This window comes from Salminus brasiliensis, chromosome 6 (assembly GCF_030463535.1).
Source record: "Salminus brasiliensis chromosome 6, fSalBra1.hap2, whole genome shotgun sequence".
Lineage (NCBI taxonomy): Eukaryota > Metazoa > Chordata > Actinopteri > Characiformes > Bryconidae > Salminus > Salminus brasiliensis.
The window spans coordinates 4,100,256-4,120,322 of NC_132883.1; the positions used below are offsets into that span (position 1 = coordinate 4,100,256).

The 20,067-nt window shown below is 40.8% G+C and overlaps 1 protein-coding gene across 2 annotated transcripts; it reads right to left on the minus strand.

Moving 5' to 3' along the window:
* Positions 1-3,986: 3,986 nt before the first annotated feature.
* Positions 3,987-19,492, minus strand: npl (N-acetylneuraminate pyruvate lyase (dihydrodipicolinate synthase)). Of its 2 annotated transcripts, none has more exons than XM_072681363.1 (12): positions 19,381-19,492; positions 17,995-18,064; positions 16,988-17,061; positions 16,814-16,901; positions 16,612-16,669; positions 15,418-15,493; positions 14,866-14,958; positions 14,506-14,654; positions 14,334-14,380; positions 12,381-12,465; positions 10,332-10,371; positions 3,987-5,293 (listed from the first exon to the last, which is right to left on the minus strand). In XM_072681363.1, exons 2-12 carry the CDS (start codon positions 18,060-18,062, stop codon positions 5,148-5,150), a joined length of 924 nt encoding a protein of 307 aa, XP_072537464.1. In that variant the 5' UTR covers positions 18,063-18,064; positions 19,381-19,492; the 3' UTR covers positions 3,987-5,147. The 2 variants fall into 2 exon arrangements, with proteins under 2 accessions (XP_072537464.1, XP_072537463.1); XM_072681362.1 differs by having other exon boundaries at positions 17,995-18,067.
* Between the last annotated feature and the right edge of the window lie 575 nt (positions 19,493-20,067).

The window sequence follows — 20,067 nt, forward strand, 5'->3', positions numbered from 1 at the left end:
TATTGCTCCGGAGGAAGACTCTTCCGCCTTGTCCTCTGCGCCTCGTTATTATCAGCTCTGCTGCTTATTATTATTATTGTTATTATTTTTATTATTATTATTTAGTTTTTACGGCATCTACGGCACATATTAATCTACTATATCAGCAACAATACAATAATAAAATATACAGTTAGTGTTTTAATGTACAAAAAATCAACAACACACGAGTATAAGAATCTAAACTATTATTTCTAACATGAATTAATGCAATAAAATAACAGTTAAATAAATAAAGAACTAAATAAAATATACGTTTAAAATAAGTAAGTTTAAAAATTATATATATATTTTATATTCGTAAGACTTGTGTACATCCTTATCACACGTAAAATCTAATTTCTAGAATTTTGCTAATTGACTTTTTAATATTTAATATCAAATAAATACTTATTACCAACCTACCTCCAACCAAAATGAGACATTTTGCAGGCAGATATTACTCTTACATTTTAATCTCTTACAATTGAACTCACTCACAATCTAAAAAAACTCCTGAAATGCTATGAGCAAAAGTGTTTTTCCTCTTCTAATGTAATTGAGGAAAACTATTTAATATTTTAAATTACTGAGTAGTAATATATATATATATATATATAAAAAATGTCATGATCTACAGCTACGTGGCTGAGCTGTCCTTGCTTCTAGACACTCCCATTTTGCAATACATTGCACTTACAGTTGACCAGGGCAGCTCTAGCAGGACAGAAATTTCACTGACTTGTGGCCCAGCTGGAGTGCAATGATGTTTCACTTACCTTTACGCCTGTCTTAATGTGACGTGACAATCAAAGTGACATTATTCGATGCTTTAAGATAATGCATTAAGGTAAATGTAAATGACCTTTATTCTGATTGACTTGTTGAGGAAGTACCATGAGCTCCCATTAGAGTACTAAATATGTTTAACGTGTTTGACTGCAAATTACTCATATGTCATTTGTAATCTAAATAACAGAACTGATCAGTACATTTCTTCATGACTTTACTGATATTTGCGATGGCCTTGGTCATCAGCTGTGTAGATCTGGCTAATCCAGAAACCCGGGTGTCTGGCCTGGTTGCCTGTGGCTAAACTCTGACAGGGCAAAGTCCTGCTTGCAAAACCTTGGTCATAAAGAGAGTCGTTTGTTTAACATCTGGTTGCACACACACTAAAAAGGTAAAGAACCATCTATAAGACTTCTTCTTCTATATAGAACCCTTGAAGAACCCCCTTTTTTAAAGACTTGCATATATTTCACACGATGAGATTGTTGACATGAGACTTTTACTCACATATTATACAGTTGACAAAAGTATTGGGACACCTGCTCATTCATTCAAGAGTATTAGAAGAGTGTATCCTTCTTCTGTTGGAGTAACTGTCTCTACTGTCCAGAGAAGAAGGCTTTCTACTAGATTTTGGAGAAGCATTGCTGTGAGGATTTGATTGCATTCAGCGACAAGAGCGCTAGTGATGTTGGGTGATCAAGTATTGGGTGGAGCACCATCATCATCATTCCAGATAACACAGTTCTTCCACTGCTCCAAAGCTCAATGCTGGGAGGCTTTATCCCCCTCTAGCCCATGCCTGGCCCATTAGGCAGCATGGTGCCTAAGATAGATAGTCCAATTCTATTGGCAGTACTACAGGGACTAGACAAGCTGTGTGTGCATGTGCATTTGCACATCAGTGTCAGCAATGGGTGCAACTTACATTCATTTAAAGTAGTTGAAAGCATTCATTAGAATCCCCCACTCTCTCCTTATCCCTTAAAATTAAACAGGCTGATGTATGCAAATACCCTCTGTTCTGATTGGCTGCCCTCTATTGCAGGTTTTCATGACTCTTGTCTGTGTGTCCTTTCAGCTCACTTCTCTGGCAGCAGGTGGCAGGTTGGTCGCCACCCTTGGCAGCGGGTTTGTGGCCGGATGTCCTCAGGGTAGGGTTTGAGTCTGGGAGCACAGAGCTCCACAAAGCTGCAGGTGCACTGAGAGGCCACTAGAAGGCAGCAGTGTCCGAATGGGATGAAAGGGTGTGTGAGTAAAGAGCCTGAATCCCAGGACGGGTCACTTCAGCAGACAGGGCTTTCTCGGAGGACGACAGACCGACAGCGACTCACAATCTTGTAAATATCTAATAATCCTGAGAATATCATTAATACAACTTTGATCCGTTCCAGTTCATGTTTTGGGGCTAAAACGTCCCCAGACTGGAGCTCTGAGGCCCTGCTGGGATTTGAACTGATGACCTCCTCACCATTGATGATGAGCAGCAGTTAGACCGTAGGGCCGGTCTAGAGCTGTGAAATTAAATACATAAGTTCAAAGCCCGTCACCACACAGTCCTCCATGATTAGGAGGCGTCTGAGAATAGGAAGGCATCCCCTCATGTGATGGTGTGAGTTCTAACCTGCAGATGGGAATAAACAGTAAACGGATTGAGAGAGGGAGGCGGAGCTACAGACTTAATACCTTACACAGTATTTCAACAATTTCAGCTGCAGCTCATTTACTGATGTTTTTGAGGCTCAAGGTGAGCTTGGACTAAACTAAGATACATTAACACTCTGTAAACCAGCACCTGGACACACACACACACACACACACACACTGCAGCTGTCACTGCAGAGTCCCTGTGAAACCCCTTAGGTTGTGTTCTCTGATAAATGCTGAATAAACTGCAGCGTTTCATCATCTCACTGAAAAATCCCCCCAGGGCACACAGACTCAGAAACCAGCCTAAGACCACAGTCTAATGCAGAAAGAGCTGAAGAAAGACAGGAAACAAGAAAAAACAGGCAAGCCCAGTTTTGCTGGACCACCACTGGCTGCACACACGGGTCAATGGTCCAAAATACCTGCTATTGTGAAAAAGGTTCACAATATAAAACGACATCCACCATTTCCTGTGACCCTGCCTGGTAAAGGACTCGTGCTTTGCCCTCAGACCCTTAAGATGTAGACCTCATACTCACCTGTTTTTTGATGGGAAGGGCCCGGGACCTCATGAACATGGGTCATGAGTAACACTGCAGTAGCAATGCTCGGCAAAGTCAGCAGCCAACACAGTAGTGATGCTAATGCTGTGATGGTGATGCTGGGCAAGGCCGGCAGCCAACACAGTAGTGATGGTAGCGCTGTGAAAGCGATGCTGGGCAAGGCCATCCGGCAGCCAACGCAGTAGTGATACTAATGCTGCAATAGCGATGCAAGACGAAGCCGGCAGCCAACACAGTAGTGATGCTAACGCTGTGATAGCGATGCTGGGCGAAGCCGGGAGCCGGAGCAATAGTCATGCTAATGCTGTGATGGTGATGCTGGGTGAGGCTGGCAACCAACACAGTAGTGATGGTAGCGCTGCGATGGTGATGCTGGGCGAAGCCGGCAGCCAACACAGTACTGATGGTAGCGCTGTGAAAGCAATGCTGGGCAAGGCCATCCGGCAGCCAACGCAGTAGTGGTACTAATGCTGTGAAAGCAATGCTGGGCAAGGCCATCCGGCAGCTAACGCAGTAGTGATGCTAACACTGTAATGGTGAGAAAACACTGCCACAGCTATAGCAATGCTAATGCCATTATAGCAATTCTGGGCAAGGTGGCTGCCAGCGTGCTAAAACCGTGGTAACGATCCTGGATGAGGCCAGCAGCCAGCGTTCTGCTAATGCTGTGGTAGCGATGTTGAGTCCAAGGCCAAATAGAGTCATCAGACCGTCATTACCTGAAAATATATATATACTCAAGGCAAACAAGAGACAAGTTCTGGGCATGGGCGTTTCAACAGAGTCGGTCAGTCACCAGTCAGCTGCAAGCTAAATTGCCTCGTCTATGGTGGCTTGCTAGACGGTCCGGCAAAAATTAAAAATAAAGAAAGTAAAATAAAGGAAGAACAATAAGAACGAGCTGAGAGGCAGATTCCCGACACTTTATTTCACATCCAGACTGGAATGAGGGACAACCAGCAATTAGGAAAGAGGCCTGAGGTCACTGTTTATTTTCTTTCTATTCAATTTTACAAAACAATTCATTTGAAAGAACATCACATTCATATAAAAGGTTTTTGTACTCTGCACTATCACCACACAAAGGAAGGAACAGATGCAGAGGTCCCACTGCAGTCCTGAGCTCATTACAATGAACTGAACTCCAGAACTGGGCAATATTAGTGTCTACTTGAACGTAATTGAACAAATCTCTTCACAAATGTACGTAAAATGCAGCTAATTAGAAGCAGACAGACCTGACTTGGTTCAAAAAGTACTAGACGTTTATCCAACAGCATAAATGCATGAATGAATGACTCATAGAAGACTTATTATTAAGAAAGATTAAGAATTATTAAGAATTATTAAGAATCCAGCCCCCCCCCCAATTCTGCTACATTGATGACTTCACCTCTATAGACACTACAATGTGTGTATAAAGATAAAGTGTAGGGTATCTACATGTCCAAAAGCAGAACTGCTGGATCAGCTAATGCCCACAAACGTTTGGACATGTAGAGTCTCTACATATCCAAAAGATGAGAAGCTGGATGGGCAGGTAGGTGTCCAAAAACTTTTGTCCAAAAGCAACAATGCTGGGTGGGCACTTTAAGTAGATCTACCACCTTATTTTAAACTGAGAATGATTTTATGGCTTCAATCTAGGACTAGGGACAGGACCTAGTCTAGAAATCTGGACCATAAATGGACACCTGTCCTGGTACAGAACATACTAACCAGAGGTCACTCTAAAAAAATTAAGGAGCTCCGAGTGGGATGCCACAAAAGAACCAGGTTTGGTTACCCAGATATGTGTAAAGATGAGTGTGGCGGTGCTTTAGACCCTTAAAAGGTTCTTCTCACTCATCTTCACACATTCTTTAGGGAACCAAAAGTGGCTCTTCTATGGCATGGCTCAAAGAACCCTTTGCAGAACCTTTTACATTAAAATAGGGTGGTATAATGGAGTAGTGCTCAGTTCAAGTATCAGAATTGAACCCAACAGCACTTCACCACAACTGGTGCTCATCAGATTGATCCGTCACACACGTGTTAATAAACCTGACGTTGGTCCCTTTCCGCTCGGCATGGCTGATTCATCTCCATGCTGTTCGCCTGGCGAAGAACAGTTACGCGAAGACGTTACTGCTCTGCCAGAATGTCCCGGAGTTTCTGGACGATGAGCTTGCCATGGTCTGGGGGGCAGGGCAGCAGCGGCAGCCGTGGCGGACCCAACTGCAGGCCCGAAAACTCACTCATCAGCTGCTTATTCATGGGCAGGCCAAAACCTGGGCATACAAAGGTACAGCAGGATGCATTAGAGCTTCATGATCTGGAAATGCAACACCATGCTGGAATGATCTGTCTTATCTGTCCTGGACATCACAAATATGCATCTGACAGTTCCCTTAAACCAGCGGACTCAGTATGGCGTTCGGCGCGGAGGTTCATTACTGGAGACTGTACGAAACGGTTGGGCGGCCCTGGTTGGTCAATGCTGTCTGTAATCAGTGGTAATTTCAGTGGCTGGATCGGCTGCCAGGTGCTGAGAGTTTTTACTGAACTGGGAAAAATCGCTTAACCACCTGCACTCTGCCTTTTACTGGAGATTCAACTATTTTACCGTTATTTTTATTTTATTTTTTACTTATTTTGTTCCCCTTTTATTATTTATTTTCTTATTATTGATTATTTAATTGTGTTCTTTACGTATTTTTATTGTTTTATTATTTTTTATTTTTATTTATTTTATTTTAGTTTCTTGCCTGGTCTTTTAAATTGTACTTATTTAAAAAATAATATAGATACACACACACATATATATACAGTGTGTGCAGAATTAGGCAAGTTGTATTTGAGAGAATTCTTTATTATTGAACAACAACTATGTTCTCAATCGACCCAAAAGACTCATAAATATCAAAGCTTAATATTTTTGGAAGTTGGAGTGGGGTTTTTTTTAGATTTGGCTATCTTAGGAGGATTATTACACCATTACTGTCAGAATTATTAGGCAACTTAATAAAAAACAAATATATACCCATCTCACTTACTTATTTTTACCAGGTAAACCAATATAACACAATATTTCTGACATTCAAAAACAAATCAGTGACCAATACAGCCACCTTTCTTTACCATGACACTCAAAAGTCTTCCATCCAGAGATTCTGTCAGTTGCTTGATCTGTTTATGATCAACATTGCGTGCAGCAGACACCACAGCCTCCCAGACACTGTTCAGAGAGGTGTACTGTTTCCCCTCCCTGTAGATCTCACATTTCATGAGGGACCACAGGTTCTCTATGGGGTTCAGATCAGGTGAACAAGGGGGCCATGTCATCATTTTTTCTTCTTTTAGACCCTTACTGGCCAGCCAGGCTGTGGAGTATTTGGATGCATGTGATGGAGCATTGTCCTGCATGAAAATCATGGTCTTCTTGAACGATACCGACTTCTTTCTGTACCACTGCTTAAAGAAGGGGTCTTCCAGAAACTGGCAGTAGGTCTGGGAGTTGAGCTTCACTCCATCCTCAACCCGAAAAGGTCCCACAAGTTCATCTTTGATGATACCAGCCCATACCAGTACCCCACCTCCACCTTGCTGGCGTCTGAGTCGGAGTGGAGCTCTCTGCCCTTTACTGATCCAGCCTCGGGCCCCATCCATCTGGCCCATCAAGAGTCACTCGCATTTCATCAGTCCATAAAACCTTAAATCAGTCTTAAGATATTTCTTGGCCCAGTCTGGACGTTATCTGATGTTTCTTGTTCAAAGGTGGTCGTTTTTCAGCCTTCCTTACCTTGGCCATGTCCCTGAGTATCGCACACCTTGTGCTTTTTGATACTCCAGTACCGTTGCAGCTCTGAAATATGGCAAAACTGGTGGCAAATGGCATCTTGGCAGCTTCACGCTTGACTTTCCTCAATTCATGGGCAGTTATTTTGCGCCTTTTTTTTTCAACACGTTTCTTGCGACCCTGTTGGCTATTTGCCATGAAACGCTTGATTGTTTGGTGATCACGCTTCAAAAGTTTGGCAATTTTAAGACTGCTGCATCCCTCTGCAAGACATCTCACAATTTTTGACTTTTCAGAGTCCATCAAATCTCTCTTCTGACCCATTTTGCCAAAGAAAAGGAAGTTGCCTAATAATTAAGCACACCTTATATAGGGTGTTGATGTCATTAGACCACACCCCTTCTCATTACAGAGACGCACATCACCTGATTTACCTGATTGGTAGTTGGCTTTCAAGCCTATAGAGCTTGGAGTAGGACTCATTTGCCTCAGGAAGTCATTTTAAGACTTTTTTCCTCCTCTTAAATAAAACAAATTAATTTTTTAATAGTTTTATTTTCTTACTAATTAAATTTTAATTAGATTGATTAACATTATATAAGTTTAATGGTTAAGGTGTTTTCTTAAATGTTTTTAATTTGCTCATTTACCTCCACTGTGTTGACTAAATATTATTTTCTCCTTCAATCCCTGTTTATTGTAAATACAATGAGTCTCTAAGTGAAAATAAAGGCTGATTAATTGATTATTTGACCAATTGATTGATTATACTGCACTCCTAAAGGAAAAAGGATCTCATTTGCATGAAGAGAAATAATGCAGATCTCAATGATGTTTCACTGGTTTCTGAATTCTTGTAATGAGAATTTAATATTGAAAGCCAGGTGAAATTCCATGTAAATAGAAAATACCCTTGATTTTGGGGGGAAAACAAACAAAACTATAAATGCGTCCCAATACTTTTGTCCATATAGCGTAAATCATTCTGGGTCAATTTCAAGTACAAGCCTACTACACAACGTCTGGTTTCACTGAGAACAGGGACAGTAAACCACAAAGGTGAAATCTATCTAAATGTAGTGTACCAGGCCATGACGGTACTGTTCATCTGGCTACAACGGCCTTTAACTACACCCGCGAGCTGAAAGACTGAGGAGAACAGTGAGGCAAAGGTCGAGAAAACAACTGCACAGCAGCACCAGCATTACTCTGCCACCTCAGCTCAGTCAGTGGAGATGAACCTCCTCAACCTTAAGCCATGAGCCTTATTGTACACAAACTACTGCCAGCTATTCAGTAACTACACTGTAACACGTCTGTAGTCTTTACAGCATGACTACTGAATAACGCCCAAACTCCTCCTGTAGAACAAGAATACAGCAGGTTACTGTACTGCAGATCTGGGGCAAAACTCTACAATCACAACGCTCTAATTCTACAATCACAGCGCACTAACTCTACAATCACAGCGCACTAACTCTACAATCACAGCGCTCTAATTCTACAATCACAGCGCTCTAATTCTACAATCACAGCGCACTAACTCTACAATCACAGCGCTCTAATTCTACAATCACAGCGCTCTAACTCTACAATCACAGCGCACTAACTCTACAATCACAGCGCTCTAATTCTACAATCACAGCGCACTAACTCTACAATCACAGCGCTCTAATTCTACAATCACAGCGCTCTAACTCTACAATCACAGCGCTCTAATTCTACAATCACAGCGCTCTAACTCTACAATCACAGCGCTCTAATTCTACAAATCACAACGCTCTAATTCTACAATCACAGCGCTCTAATTCTACAATCACAGCGCTCTAACTCTACAATCACAGCGCTCTAATTCTACAATCACAGCGCTCTAATTCTACAATCACCGCGCTCTAATTCTACAATCACCGCGCTCTAATTCTACAATCACCGCGCTCTAATTCTACAAATCACAGCGCACTAACTCTACAATCACAGCGCTCTAATTCTACAAATCACAACGCTCTAATTCTACAAATCACAACGCTCTAATTCTACAATCACAGCGCTCTAATTCTACAATCACAACGCGCTAACTCTACAATCACAACGCGCTAACTCTACAATCACAACGCGCTAACTCTACAATCACAACGCGCTAATTCTACAATCACAACGCGCTAACTACAATCACAGCGCGCTAATTCTACAAATCACAGCGCTCTAATTCTACAATCACAGCGCTCTAATTCTACAAATCACAACGCTCTAATTCTACAAATCACAACGCTCTAATTCTACAATCACAGCGCTCTAATTCTACAATCACAACGCGCTAACTCTACAATCACAACGCGCTAACTCTACAATCACAACGCGCTAACTCTACAATCACAAGGCTCTAATTATACAATCACAGCGCACTAATTTTGAGCAGGATCTAGGCACATCTCTCCTGAAAAAACATTTACTTAGATGAGTTAAGCGCTTACGTTTATTTACAGTTCGCTGATATGTCCGATGTTTCGTTTACAAGTGGCCGATATTAGGGGGTAGTGCGCAGGTAGGCCCGTAACAAAGCCCATCCTAAATAACGGGTGTTTCCGCACTAGATGCGCAAGATTACAATATTGTAGCGATGTTTAAATATTGTGTTCAGATGTGATTTTTTGTGAGAACGAAATTTAGATGCCTCGCTAATTTAGTTTTTTTTTTAATTTGCAAAGCGATTGGCAAAGAGAGAGAGTAGAAATGCACAATTTCTATATTGTTGTTATGAGCCTAAATGTTAGTAAACTGATACCAAACGTGAAAAGTGGTGTTCGAAACTTTTTTTCCCTTAAATTTACGCAAGTAAAGAGTAATAAGGAACTTAAACTTGACTCTCGCTGCCGCCATTCTTATAGTACTGCATTGCTAGCTACGTAACGCTAGCTACGCTGCACTGGGAGAGAGAAAAACGCTAGCTATAGAGACGCACCTTGTTTTGCGAATACGCCAGAAAACAGCAAACTAATCTCTAAATAATTTGTACAATTTTGTTTAGTTGGCGTAGGACTAACATTACTGGTGTGTAGGTGCACTAGCTAGGTAGCACAATCTACCTCCATTTGGTTAAGCTAGTCACCAGTTTTCTCTTGCTAGCTTTAACCAAATTTATTTTGCACCTATGTACTTAAAAAAAGGTTATAAAATGTTTACAATAATACAATAAATACAATAAATAATACAATAAATGATTTGTGACAAGAACAGTGTCTTTGTTTTAGTTTGTTTTAGTATTTAATAATTTTACCAATAATTTACAGAATTAAAATAAATGCAGTAATGCCTTTTCAAAGTAGTAAAAAATGATGCTAGCAATTACAGTACTGTGCTAATTACTGTCAGAAAAATATACTTAAACCATATTTATTATTTATTCATTACTATTATTATTATATAGGTACTGTAATTAAAATGTAAATACTGTGAAAATTACAATGTAATCTGTGACGTCTGAGGACCCACACAGAAAACCCTACCTTTAAGAGTTTAAGTGGGTGACTCACCTAGACTGCCAGCGAATGTGATGAGCTCCTGCAACTTAAACTGAGAAAGAGAAAAAACAAAACACAGCTAAATTCAATAATGGAGCAAAATGTTTTTTGCAGTCTACTGCGACACATCTGTATGAGCTTTACTGGGACTACATTTTTTTTATGTATAAACACTACTGGTGAAAAGTTTTAGAACACCTCCAATTTTCTTGGCTTTTATTGACATTTAAGTAATTCAAGTCCAGAGGCCTCACGGTACAAAGGTAAGCAGTGAACAGTCAGGGCTTTTTAGGGGACACAGTATTCTAAGTATTCCGAACCTTACAGATCTTTCCTTTAGAGAAATGACAGATAAAGAGTGTGGTGACGTGGTGACAGCTCAACACTGGACCAGGTCTCAGTTTCAACTGTGAAGAGAAGCCTTGGAGCAGGCTTGCTTGAGCCATGCAGCACTGCCAGTAGACTAAAATATTGGGGGTGTTCTAAAACTTTTGACAGGTAGGATATATATTTAAAATTATATATATATATATATATATATATATATATATATATATATATATATATATATATATATATATTAGAGAGAGACAGCTTCATTTCTTAAAAAAAATACTAATAATATTAATAAAAAAAAAAATATATATATATATATATATATTTTTTTTTTTAAGAAATGAAGCTGTCTCTCTCTAATATATATATATATATATATATTAGAGAGAGACAGCTTCATTTCTTAAAAAAAATATATATATATAGAGAGAGAGAGTGTATTTAAATACAACACAAGGTTATCTATTATCATCTAGCTGTCGAGGATTTAAATACAACACAAAATTATGACCTGCTGCAAATCTTTATCTATATCTATACAGTACTTCAAAACAAAATATTGCGACATATATATATATATATATATATATATATATATATATATATATATAATTATCATATATCATAATAATTATTATTTATCTGTTTATTCATATTTATTATTAGTTATTTATTTATTGGATAATAAAAACTTTTATTTATACATTTTTATGTGAAATTATACAGGAAAACGACCAAAATCTGCACCCAACAACTGGGGTTACACATAGGGCCCAGCCAATTTCCTTACATTAAAAATGTAATTTGACTGAATCTGTAAAAAAGTCACAGGAGATTCTTAAACCCATCTCTGAATCAGCAGTCTGACTCCATGTGAACCGTCCATCATTTGTACTACACCTGCTGCACCCAGTCACCTTACATAAGGGATGCCTCTCTTCCTTATCCATCAGAAACTGCACTTCTGTAAAGTACACTGCACCTAATAGTTGTATAAACCTACTGTACAGCTACGTATCTACTGGATTGTCTATTAAGGTGGTCCCGAACAACCCCCTACCCTGTTTATCTTAGTATCTGTCTGCTGTAACACATTCTCTTCAACTAAGGAAGGTTCTTGTTAATCAGGTGTGTTGGGAGCAGGGTAGACACTACAATAAGTGTGTCCCAATTCAGGGGCTGCATCCTTCAAAGGGCACGCTTGACCCACAAAGACTGGGTAGACTGCGTAGGCCGGAACGAGACAGTCTACTCTACGGCAGATTTCCAGTTTGCGTCAGCACTGCTGTCCCTGCGCTTACCGTTACGTCCTGAAGTTATATGCATACATCTTCACCAAATAATCATAAAAAATAATACATTTCAGCAAAAGTGTGATTATTGATAACCTCGCTGGCACGCGATGAATCTCGGAATATGCTGGCTGGAGAAGGATCCACCCGTCCAATCATTCGTTCTTATGGAGGACATATTTCTCGGCCGCATACGAAGGAGCCTATGAAACGGGACAGCCTAGTCACGCTACTGTGACGCAATTGGCCTTTAAATACAGCCTCTGAAGGATGCAGTCCCTGAATTGGGACACACTAAATGTGCAGGGCTGGATGGTCTATTATCTAGTCAAATGAAGCACAGTGTCCTGGAGGAGCTAAACCTCTGTAGGTCGATGGAACAGCTACACAGTCGACTCTGACTTTATAAGTAACTTACAGAGGCGAGACCCACCTGAAGGTTTCTAGCTAGGGCCACATCTCCTGTCTCAAACGCACTCAGCATGCTGTTCATAGTGGTGCCCAGGTAGTTGTAGGTACTGTTGAGGAAGAGACAGCAATAAAGTTTCATGATTTTTATTTTATTATTAGGTCTTTATTATTTATTTCCAAAGAATCTTAATGTGTGTCCAGCCACAAGGGTTAACATACATACAGATCAGGTCATAAGTAAGGAGGTTATCATATCAGGGGTGATAGGAGTGGAGGACGAGTGTATGGATGACTTTATGCTAGGGATGCACCGATCTGATACTAGGCTGGATTGCTGGATTGGGTATTGAATAATTAGGCCGATCCACAGGACTGATCCATTCACTGAACCTGATTCCTGCACCGCCTGTATTTTCTCTTATAATGTTTCACAAGATGGGAGAATACAGATAGGGGGATCTTTGACCATTCCTCTTTGCACAATCTCTCTAAATCATCCAGCGACCTGGGTCCTCTCCTCTGCACTCTCCTCTTCAGCTCACCCCACAGGTTTTCAATGGGGTTGAGGTCTGGGGACTGAGATGGCCATGGGAGGAGCTTGATTCTGTGTGTGGTGAACCAGTTCTGTGTAGATTTGGCCATATGTTTTGGGTCATTATCTTGCTGAAAGACCCAGTGACGACCCATCTTCAGCTTTTGGGCAGAAGCCACCAGATTTTGTTTTAAAATGTTCTGGTATTTCAGAGCATTCATGATGCCATGCACCCTAACAAGGTTCCCAGGGCCTTTGGAAGAGAAACAGGGCCACAGCATCACTGATCCTCCCTCATATTTCACAGTGGGCATGAGGTGCTTTTCTGCATACTCAGCTCTTGTGTTACGCCAGACCCACTTAGAGCATTTGTTGCCAAAAAGCTCTATCTTAGTTTCATCTGACCAAAGCACACGGTCCCAGTTGAAGTTCCAGTACTGCTTAGCAAACTCCAGACATTTGCGTTTATGATTGTGAGTGAGAAAAGGTTTTTTCAGTGCATGCCTCCCAAACAGCTTGTTGCCATGCAGATAGCGCCTGATGGTTGTTTTGGAGACTTTGTGACCCCAAGAAGCTACCATTTGTTGCAATTCTGTAACAGTGAGCTTTGGAGACCTTTTTATTTCTCTTATCATCCTCCTCACTGTGCGTGGTGGCAAAATAAACTTGCGTCCTCGTCCAGGCTTGTTTACCACTGTTCCAGTTGTTTTAAACTTCTTAATAATTCCTCTGACAGTAGATATGGACAGGTGGAGGTGAGTGGCTATTTTCTTGTAGCCATTGCCTGACTTGTGGAGGTCAACACACATCTGCCTTACTTGAATGGTATGTTCCTTTGTCTTTCCCATGTTGAAGAGAAATGGCCTCTAAGTCACACCATATTTATACTCCAGGGAAACAGGAAGTTGTGAATTATTAATTAAATGTTCCTACATACTCTGATCAACTTCGTAAACTACTGTAGAATTGACAGAAATACTTTAATTAGATTTATTTTCTAAGAAATGTTAGGGGTGCCAATAATTGTGGAACAGGTGATTTTATGAAGAATAATTATTTCTTAGTCAGGGATTTTTTTTTTCCCCTTAAAATTCACTTGAGTTAAAGGCTGGATTTGACTCTTTTTTCCATCGTGGTCTTATATTATTTAGAAAAAAACTCAATTTATTAGAAGCTAAAGAACACATCTTAACCAGGGGTGCCAATAATTATGGAGGGCACTGTATATATTATTGACTTGACTTGATCAATTCAACAACGGTATCGTTGTTTATGTAGTTGTAAAGTTTATGTAGTTATCATATCGGAACAGAGAAAGTCGGATCAGTGCATTAGTGTAGATTAGTCCTGCTGGTCATTCTTATCACTTTAATGACTTTAAGAAATGAAGGAGAAAAAAAAGAGCATCCAGGAACATGAGAATTAGATTAATCAGAGACAGACCTCCCAACAGCACCGTTCACTCCTAACGCCACTGCCCCCAACAGTTGCTAAACAGTGAGAAAGAAGCATTGATGGACACCTGCACAGGTACAGTAAAACAGCATCCAACTACAACATGGTTCCAAACTGAAAGGCATTATTTTGAGCCAAAGGCTAAAAGTAAAAGATGTACCTCGTCCACTCCGTACAGGACAGACCAACCGCGTGGGCGGCAGTAACAGATACACTGGCCCAGATCCCTGAGATCCAGTGCGCTGAACTTCAAGCCTCTGAAAGAAGGAATCTGATTCTCAATGCCCTCCAGAATCGCCCTCACCTCCACTGAGAGGGGGAAGATGAGGAGAGGTGAAGGGAGGAGAGAGAAGACAGGAATTGCACCTTCAAAATGATCCATGATCTAATGGATTTTCCCAAAGTATTATTCAAAAATTTAGGAAATTGGTCAAGAAACTCTCAATTTAGCCACTTTTGAGGTTTTGTAGGGAGTGCTTGTGAAGTGCTGGTGAGTGGTGTGTACATATGCAATGCCTACAGTTCACTCCAGTCATGGAGGGTAAATGATAGTAGTAGAAAGGGAGCTCAGGTGCTGCTGATGCCACCTCCTTCAGGAACATCCTCAACGCCTCTGAGGAAAAGGTGACAGACAGGGAGGTGCTGTTATTACAATTAGTACAAATACCTAAATTAAAATGATAACCCTCATAGGTCAGAGGAAGAGGAAAACCATATAGGACCTGTTTACACCCGGCGCTAACATGTGCATTGTATCCGGATTGTATCCGGATCCACTTTGACTGGATTCTGTTTACACTAGTCATTAAAATGCGCCTCCAGTCGGACCAGTGGAAATCTCCAGATTTTACTTTCCCACATAAAAAGCCACACCAACAGAATCGGGTCAAAGTGGATCCAGGTACTGATCCAGAAAATCGGCTGTTCCGAGAAACCAAAATCTGAGAAAATCGGATTTGGGCCACTTGACCTGCTGTGTGAATGTAGCCAGTCATCACACCGGGGTTCAAATCAGACACTCCTACTTCACTGATTTTGAGAGAAATGAATGAGAAATGTAAAGACGGCAAACCTGCATTAGTGGGCTTGAAGAAGAAGGGTGAAATGACGGCGATGGCGTCAGCTCCTACTGAAGCAGCGTGGCGAGCCTGCAGAAGCACAGGACACTTTACTCCTCGGTTTCAGCACATGCACTAATATCATCACTGAGGTTAGGGTTACTGACTGGGTGTAAATAAGGAAGCAGCACCAACTTTGTAACAGACTGAGTGATTTACATCCAGTATGAATCGGCAGTGTGTGCAGTTTTTACAGCCTGACAATAATTACTGCGATTTAATTCCAGTATGAATTTGATGTAGGTGTTTGTTTTTGTATAGTCCAAAAAATTGTCCATACTTGTGGGGTTATTTCAATCCAGTATGAATCTGCAGTGTGTGTAGTTCTCACAGTCTGACAGGAATATCTGTATAATCCAGTATGAATCTGACGTGTGTGTTTTTCTGTAGTCCGAAATGAATAATTGTTGGGCGGTTTTAATCCAGTATGAATCTGCACTGTGTGTAGTTCTTACAGTCTGAAAATAATTACTGTGGAGTGATTTAATACCAGTATGAATTTGATGTAGATGTTTGTTTGTATAGTCCAAAAATCATAATTGTGGGGTTATTTCAATCCAGTATGAATCTGCAGTGTGTGTAGTTCTTACAGTCTGACAGGAATATCTGTATAATCCAGTATGAATCTGCAGTGTGTGTAGTTCTTACAGTCTGACAGGAATATCTGTATAATCCAGTATGAATCTGATGTGTCCGTTTCTGTAGTCCGAAATTAATAATTGTTGGGCGGTATTAATCCAGTATGAATCTGCAGTGTGTGTAGTTCTTACAGTTTGACCAAATGTTCTGTGGAGTGATTTAATTCCAGTATGAATGTGTTTTTTATAGGCCAAAAATAATAACTGTGGGGTAATTTTAATCCAGTATGAATCTAATGTATGTGTAGTTTTTACAGCCTGACAGTAATACTCATAGGGTGATTTGAATCCAGTATGAATCTGCAGTGTGTTTTTTAAACAGTCTGACAATAATAACTGTGGAGTGATATAAATCCAGTATGAATCTGATGTATGCATTTTTCTATATTCTGAAAATAATCATTGTTGGGTGATTTTAATCCAGTATGAATCTGCAGTGTGTATTTTGTACAGCCTGACATAATGGTGATGTCTATGAGAAAGACAAAGCACAAATAATGGAACACTCACCAGCTCCTGAGAGTCTTTTACATTCAAGCAGCCAACATGAACAATGACCTGGTCAAGTCTGAGACACACACACACACACACACACACACACACACACACACACACACACACACACACACACACACACACAGTATTCAGTACAAGCAAACTGCTGAGACAGTATTTTTCAATCATCTCTGACGCTCTGCCTGATAGAACTTACTTCCCCTTTCCCTGCCGACACCACTCCTCCACCAGCTGTTTCCTCTCCCCCAGACTGAGGGAGCAGCCTTCGCCTGTGGTCCCATTCACTAGACCAAACAAGTACATTTAACAAAACTCCCATAATACTAATATTATCTCTGTCCATCTCGCTGTCTGCACATACAGCACTTACCAAACACGCTTCTCACGCCCTGTTTCTGAAGCAGGTAGTCAACATACGGCCCAATCACTGGCAGGTTCAGCTCTCTGGACACAAGAGCAGAACAGAAAATGCAAAGTTAAAAAAAGTAAAAAAAGAGGACGGTGCACATTCACACACACACATGTTCGGTGGCCCTGACCATAATTTGCACCGTATTTGAAGGTTTAATAGGATTTTGGACGGTGAGGTCAAATTAAAAAATAATTCTATATATTTTTACATATCAGTGTTATAATAGTGTTATAATAGTTATAAACACTAATAATAACACTCCTACAGAAAGTGGTGGAGGTTCTCCATCACTGTGTTCATCATTACAACATCTCCAAAGTTCTCCTCTCTCATGGAGTCTAGTATTATTTAGAGTTCTCCTCAGATCAACACCTGGTTTGGTGGTAAATCAGAGCTTAATGATGGTAAATCAGGTGAGCTGCTGCTGCTGCTGCTGCTGCTGATGGAGTTGAACACATCCTCCACGCTGTGCTGGCTGGACTGAGGGTGGGCGTCCAGGAGAAACCTGGAGGAACCGAGCTCTGTTCTTCAGACTAGCTCACCGACAAGATCTCACTACTTTCCTTCTTCAGAATGAGAAGCTCTTGTTTCTCCTTTTTACTGGATTTATCTTCACCTGCTTCATCTGTTCTGATGAGATCTGATGGAGCTTCTACAGGAAAAACTGATTAGGTACTTAAAACATGTATCTGGGTCAGAACATCTCCAAAACACCAGGCAGGTCTTGTGGGGTGTTTCTGGGATGCAGTGGCCAGTATCTACCAAGAGTAGTTAAAGAAAGGCCCCACCCCACAACGTACAGGACATAATGTCCTGGTGCCACAGGTCCCACAGGACACCTTCAGAGGTCACGTGGAGCCCATGTCTGTGTCTATGTGAATAGTCATGGTCATGTTCATATATTCACACAGCTCGGTTTGGCTCAGATACATGATGACTAAAAGAAGGAGGGAAAAGGTCTTTACCCTTGTGGAGTGAGTGGAGTGAAGGTAGCTGCTACCAGCCCAGTGAGCTGCCCCATGCCTGGAGACATCCCTGCTGCACAACACAAATCACACCACATCTCAGCTGATCCTCAGGTTCTTATAGACGTTCTAGAAAGAACCTGTGACTTGATACTGAAGGCTGACATTTTCAAAAGTGTCAAAAAAAGTAGTCAAAAAGTGGACATTTCTACTAGACACTGATCAGCCATAACATTAAAACCACCTACCTAATATTTTACATGCCCCCCCCCCAAATCTACATTTACATTTATGGCATTTAGCTGATGCTCTTATCCAGAGCGACTTACAAGGTTACTGGTATTACAGAGGAGGGTCAGTGTGACGTTAGGAATCTGGCCCAAGGACTTTTATTGGTGTAGCACAGCACAGTCACCCAGACCAGGAATCGAACCCCAGTCTCCCACAGGGTGTAATAGCTCACTGGCAGGTGGAGGTGTTATCTGTTGCACCACACTCTACTTCAAGACTTCTGAAGGTGTCCTGCTGTGGTGTCTGGCACCAAGACCAATGTTAGCAGCAGATCCTGTAAGTCCTGTAAGTTGTCCCTATAGCTGGTTCACCGGTTGTCCTTCCCTAGAGCACTTTCTGGTCTTTACTGACCACTGCATATGGGTAAAGGTAAAGGTGCATAAAATATGTCACTGTACTACATCAAAATGTGTCCACGGTATTTGACCAATCTGTGGTAGTGAACACACACGCACACACGCGCACACACACTAGTGAACTAGGGGCTGTCATCAACAGCCTGTAGCTCAAATCGCTGAGCCACCACTGCCCCAGGGGACATCCCAGAAAACCTGCCAGATGTTTTTTTAGACGTTCTGACCCGGTCCGGTCATCTAGCCAGTACAATTTGGTTATTGTCAAAGTGTCAAAGTTTTGGCCTTCAACAAGAACTCATGGTTGTTTACTTGCTGTCTGATAAATCTGATATCTAAGATGTATGTATACATACACACACACACACACATACATACACATATATGTATGTATGTATGTGTATGTATATACATTATATATATATATATATATATATATATATATATATATATATATATATATATAAACACATATGGTTTTAATGATATGGCTGAAAATCTCAACAGTGCATGATTATATTGGATTATATACAACAGCTCACAATTCACCTTGTCCAGACATCAGCAGGTACTTTCTCATGAAGATACCCCCTGTTTTTCAGACCAGAGTAAGTAAGCACACCTGATATGTCTGAGACTGACCAGCAGACTGACTGACCAGCAGTGCACTAACTGCTCAACGAACAGACCAAACACTTCATTTAAGCTTAACAGCAAAACCACATAAACGTGAGGATTTTACCCAGCTATGCTTCTGATCCGCAGCCGCCGTCCTGCTCGACCGAGGAGCTGCAGCAATAAAACAGCAGCATCCAGCTACTTGTTTGCTGAGTTCGCTGAAGACAGCAGTGAAGGCATACGGCAGTCACATGAAGCCTCGACGTCTCTGGGAAATGTAGTTCGTCGTGAAATGTAGTTCTTCGCTACCCAATAGAATTTTACAGTGGGCGTGTCAAAGGCGCGAACGTTATTCCTATTGGCCTAAACGCCTGTCAGTCACAAAGAAAGCGTGTTTACGGTATTTTTTTGTAAGAATCACAATTACAATAAACAACATTTCGGTGCGGTTATATTTTCCAAAACATAAAATTATCGGACAATTAGCGCTTTAAATATGAGATATTAGACATTTAAAATAAATACAACAATAAATCCGGTGCGGAATCCGTCACCAAGGGCAGAAACGGACCAATCAACGCTGAGAACGGTGCAGCACGTGATTCAATGAGTCGGCTTGTCAAAGTATTTATTTTAGCTGTTTATTTTTATCAGTTGTCAAATTTAACAATATTTAACAATAAAATATTAAAAAAACATTTATTTATATATAAATAAACACGAAAAGTGTTTAGGTAGAAATCGTGTGCAAAGGCAGTTAACCCTCAAACATGTATGGCATACAAAATGTTCAGTCGAAAACGTGAACGCT

What these genes read in the sequence shown, in the direction of transcription:
- npl (XM_072681363.1), bottom strand. Translation starts at nt 18,062, where the DNA reads ATGTCTCCAGGCATGGGGCAGCTCACTGGGCTGGTAGCAGCTACCTTC. An exon ending in GGGCGTGAGAAGCGTGTTTG is followed by an intron (nt 16,902 to 16,987) that starts GTAAGTGCTGTA and finishes TGTTTGGTCTAG; the next exon opens with TGAATGGGACCACAGGCGAA. An exon ending in CACATTCGCTGGCAGTCTAG is followed by an intron (nt 5,294 to 10,331) that starts GTGAGTCACCCA and finishes TTGTATGCCCAG; the next exon opens with GTTTTGGCCTGCCCATGAAT.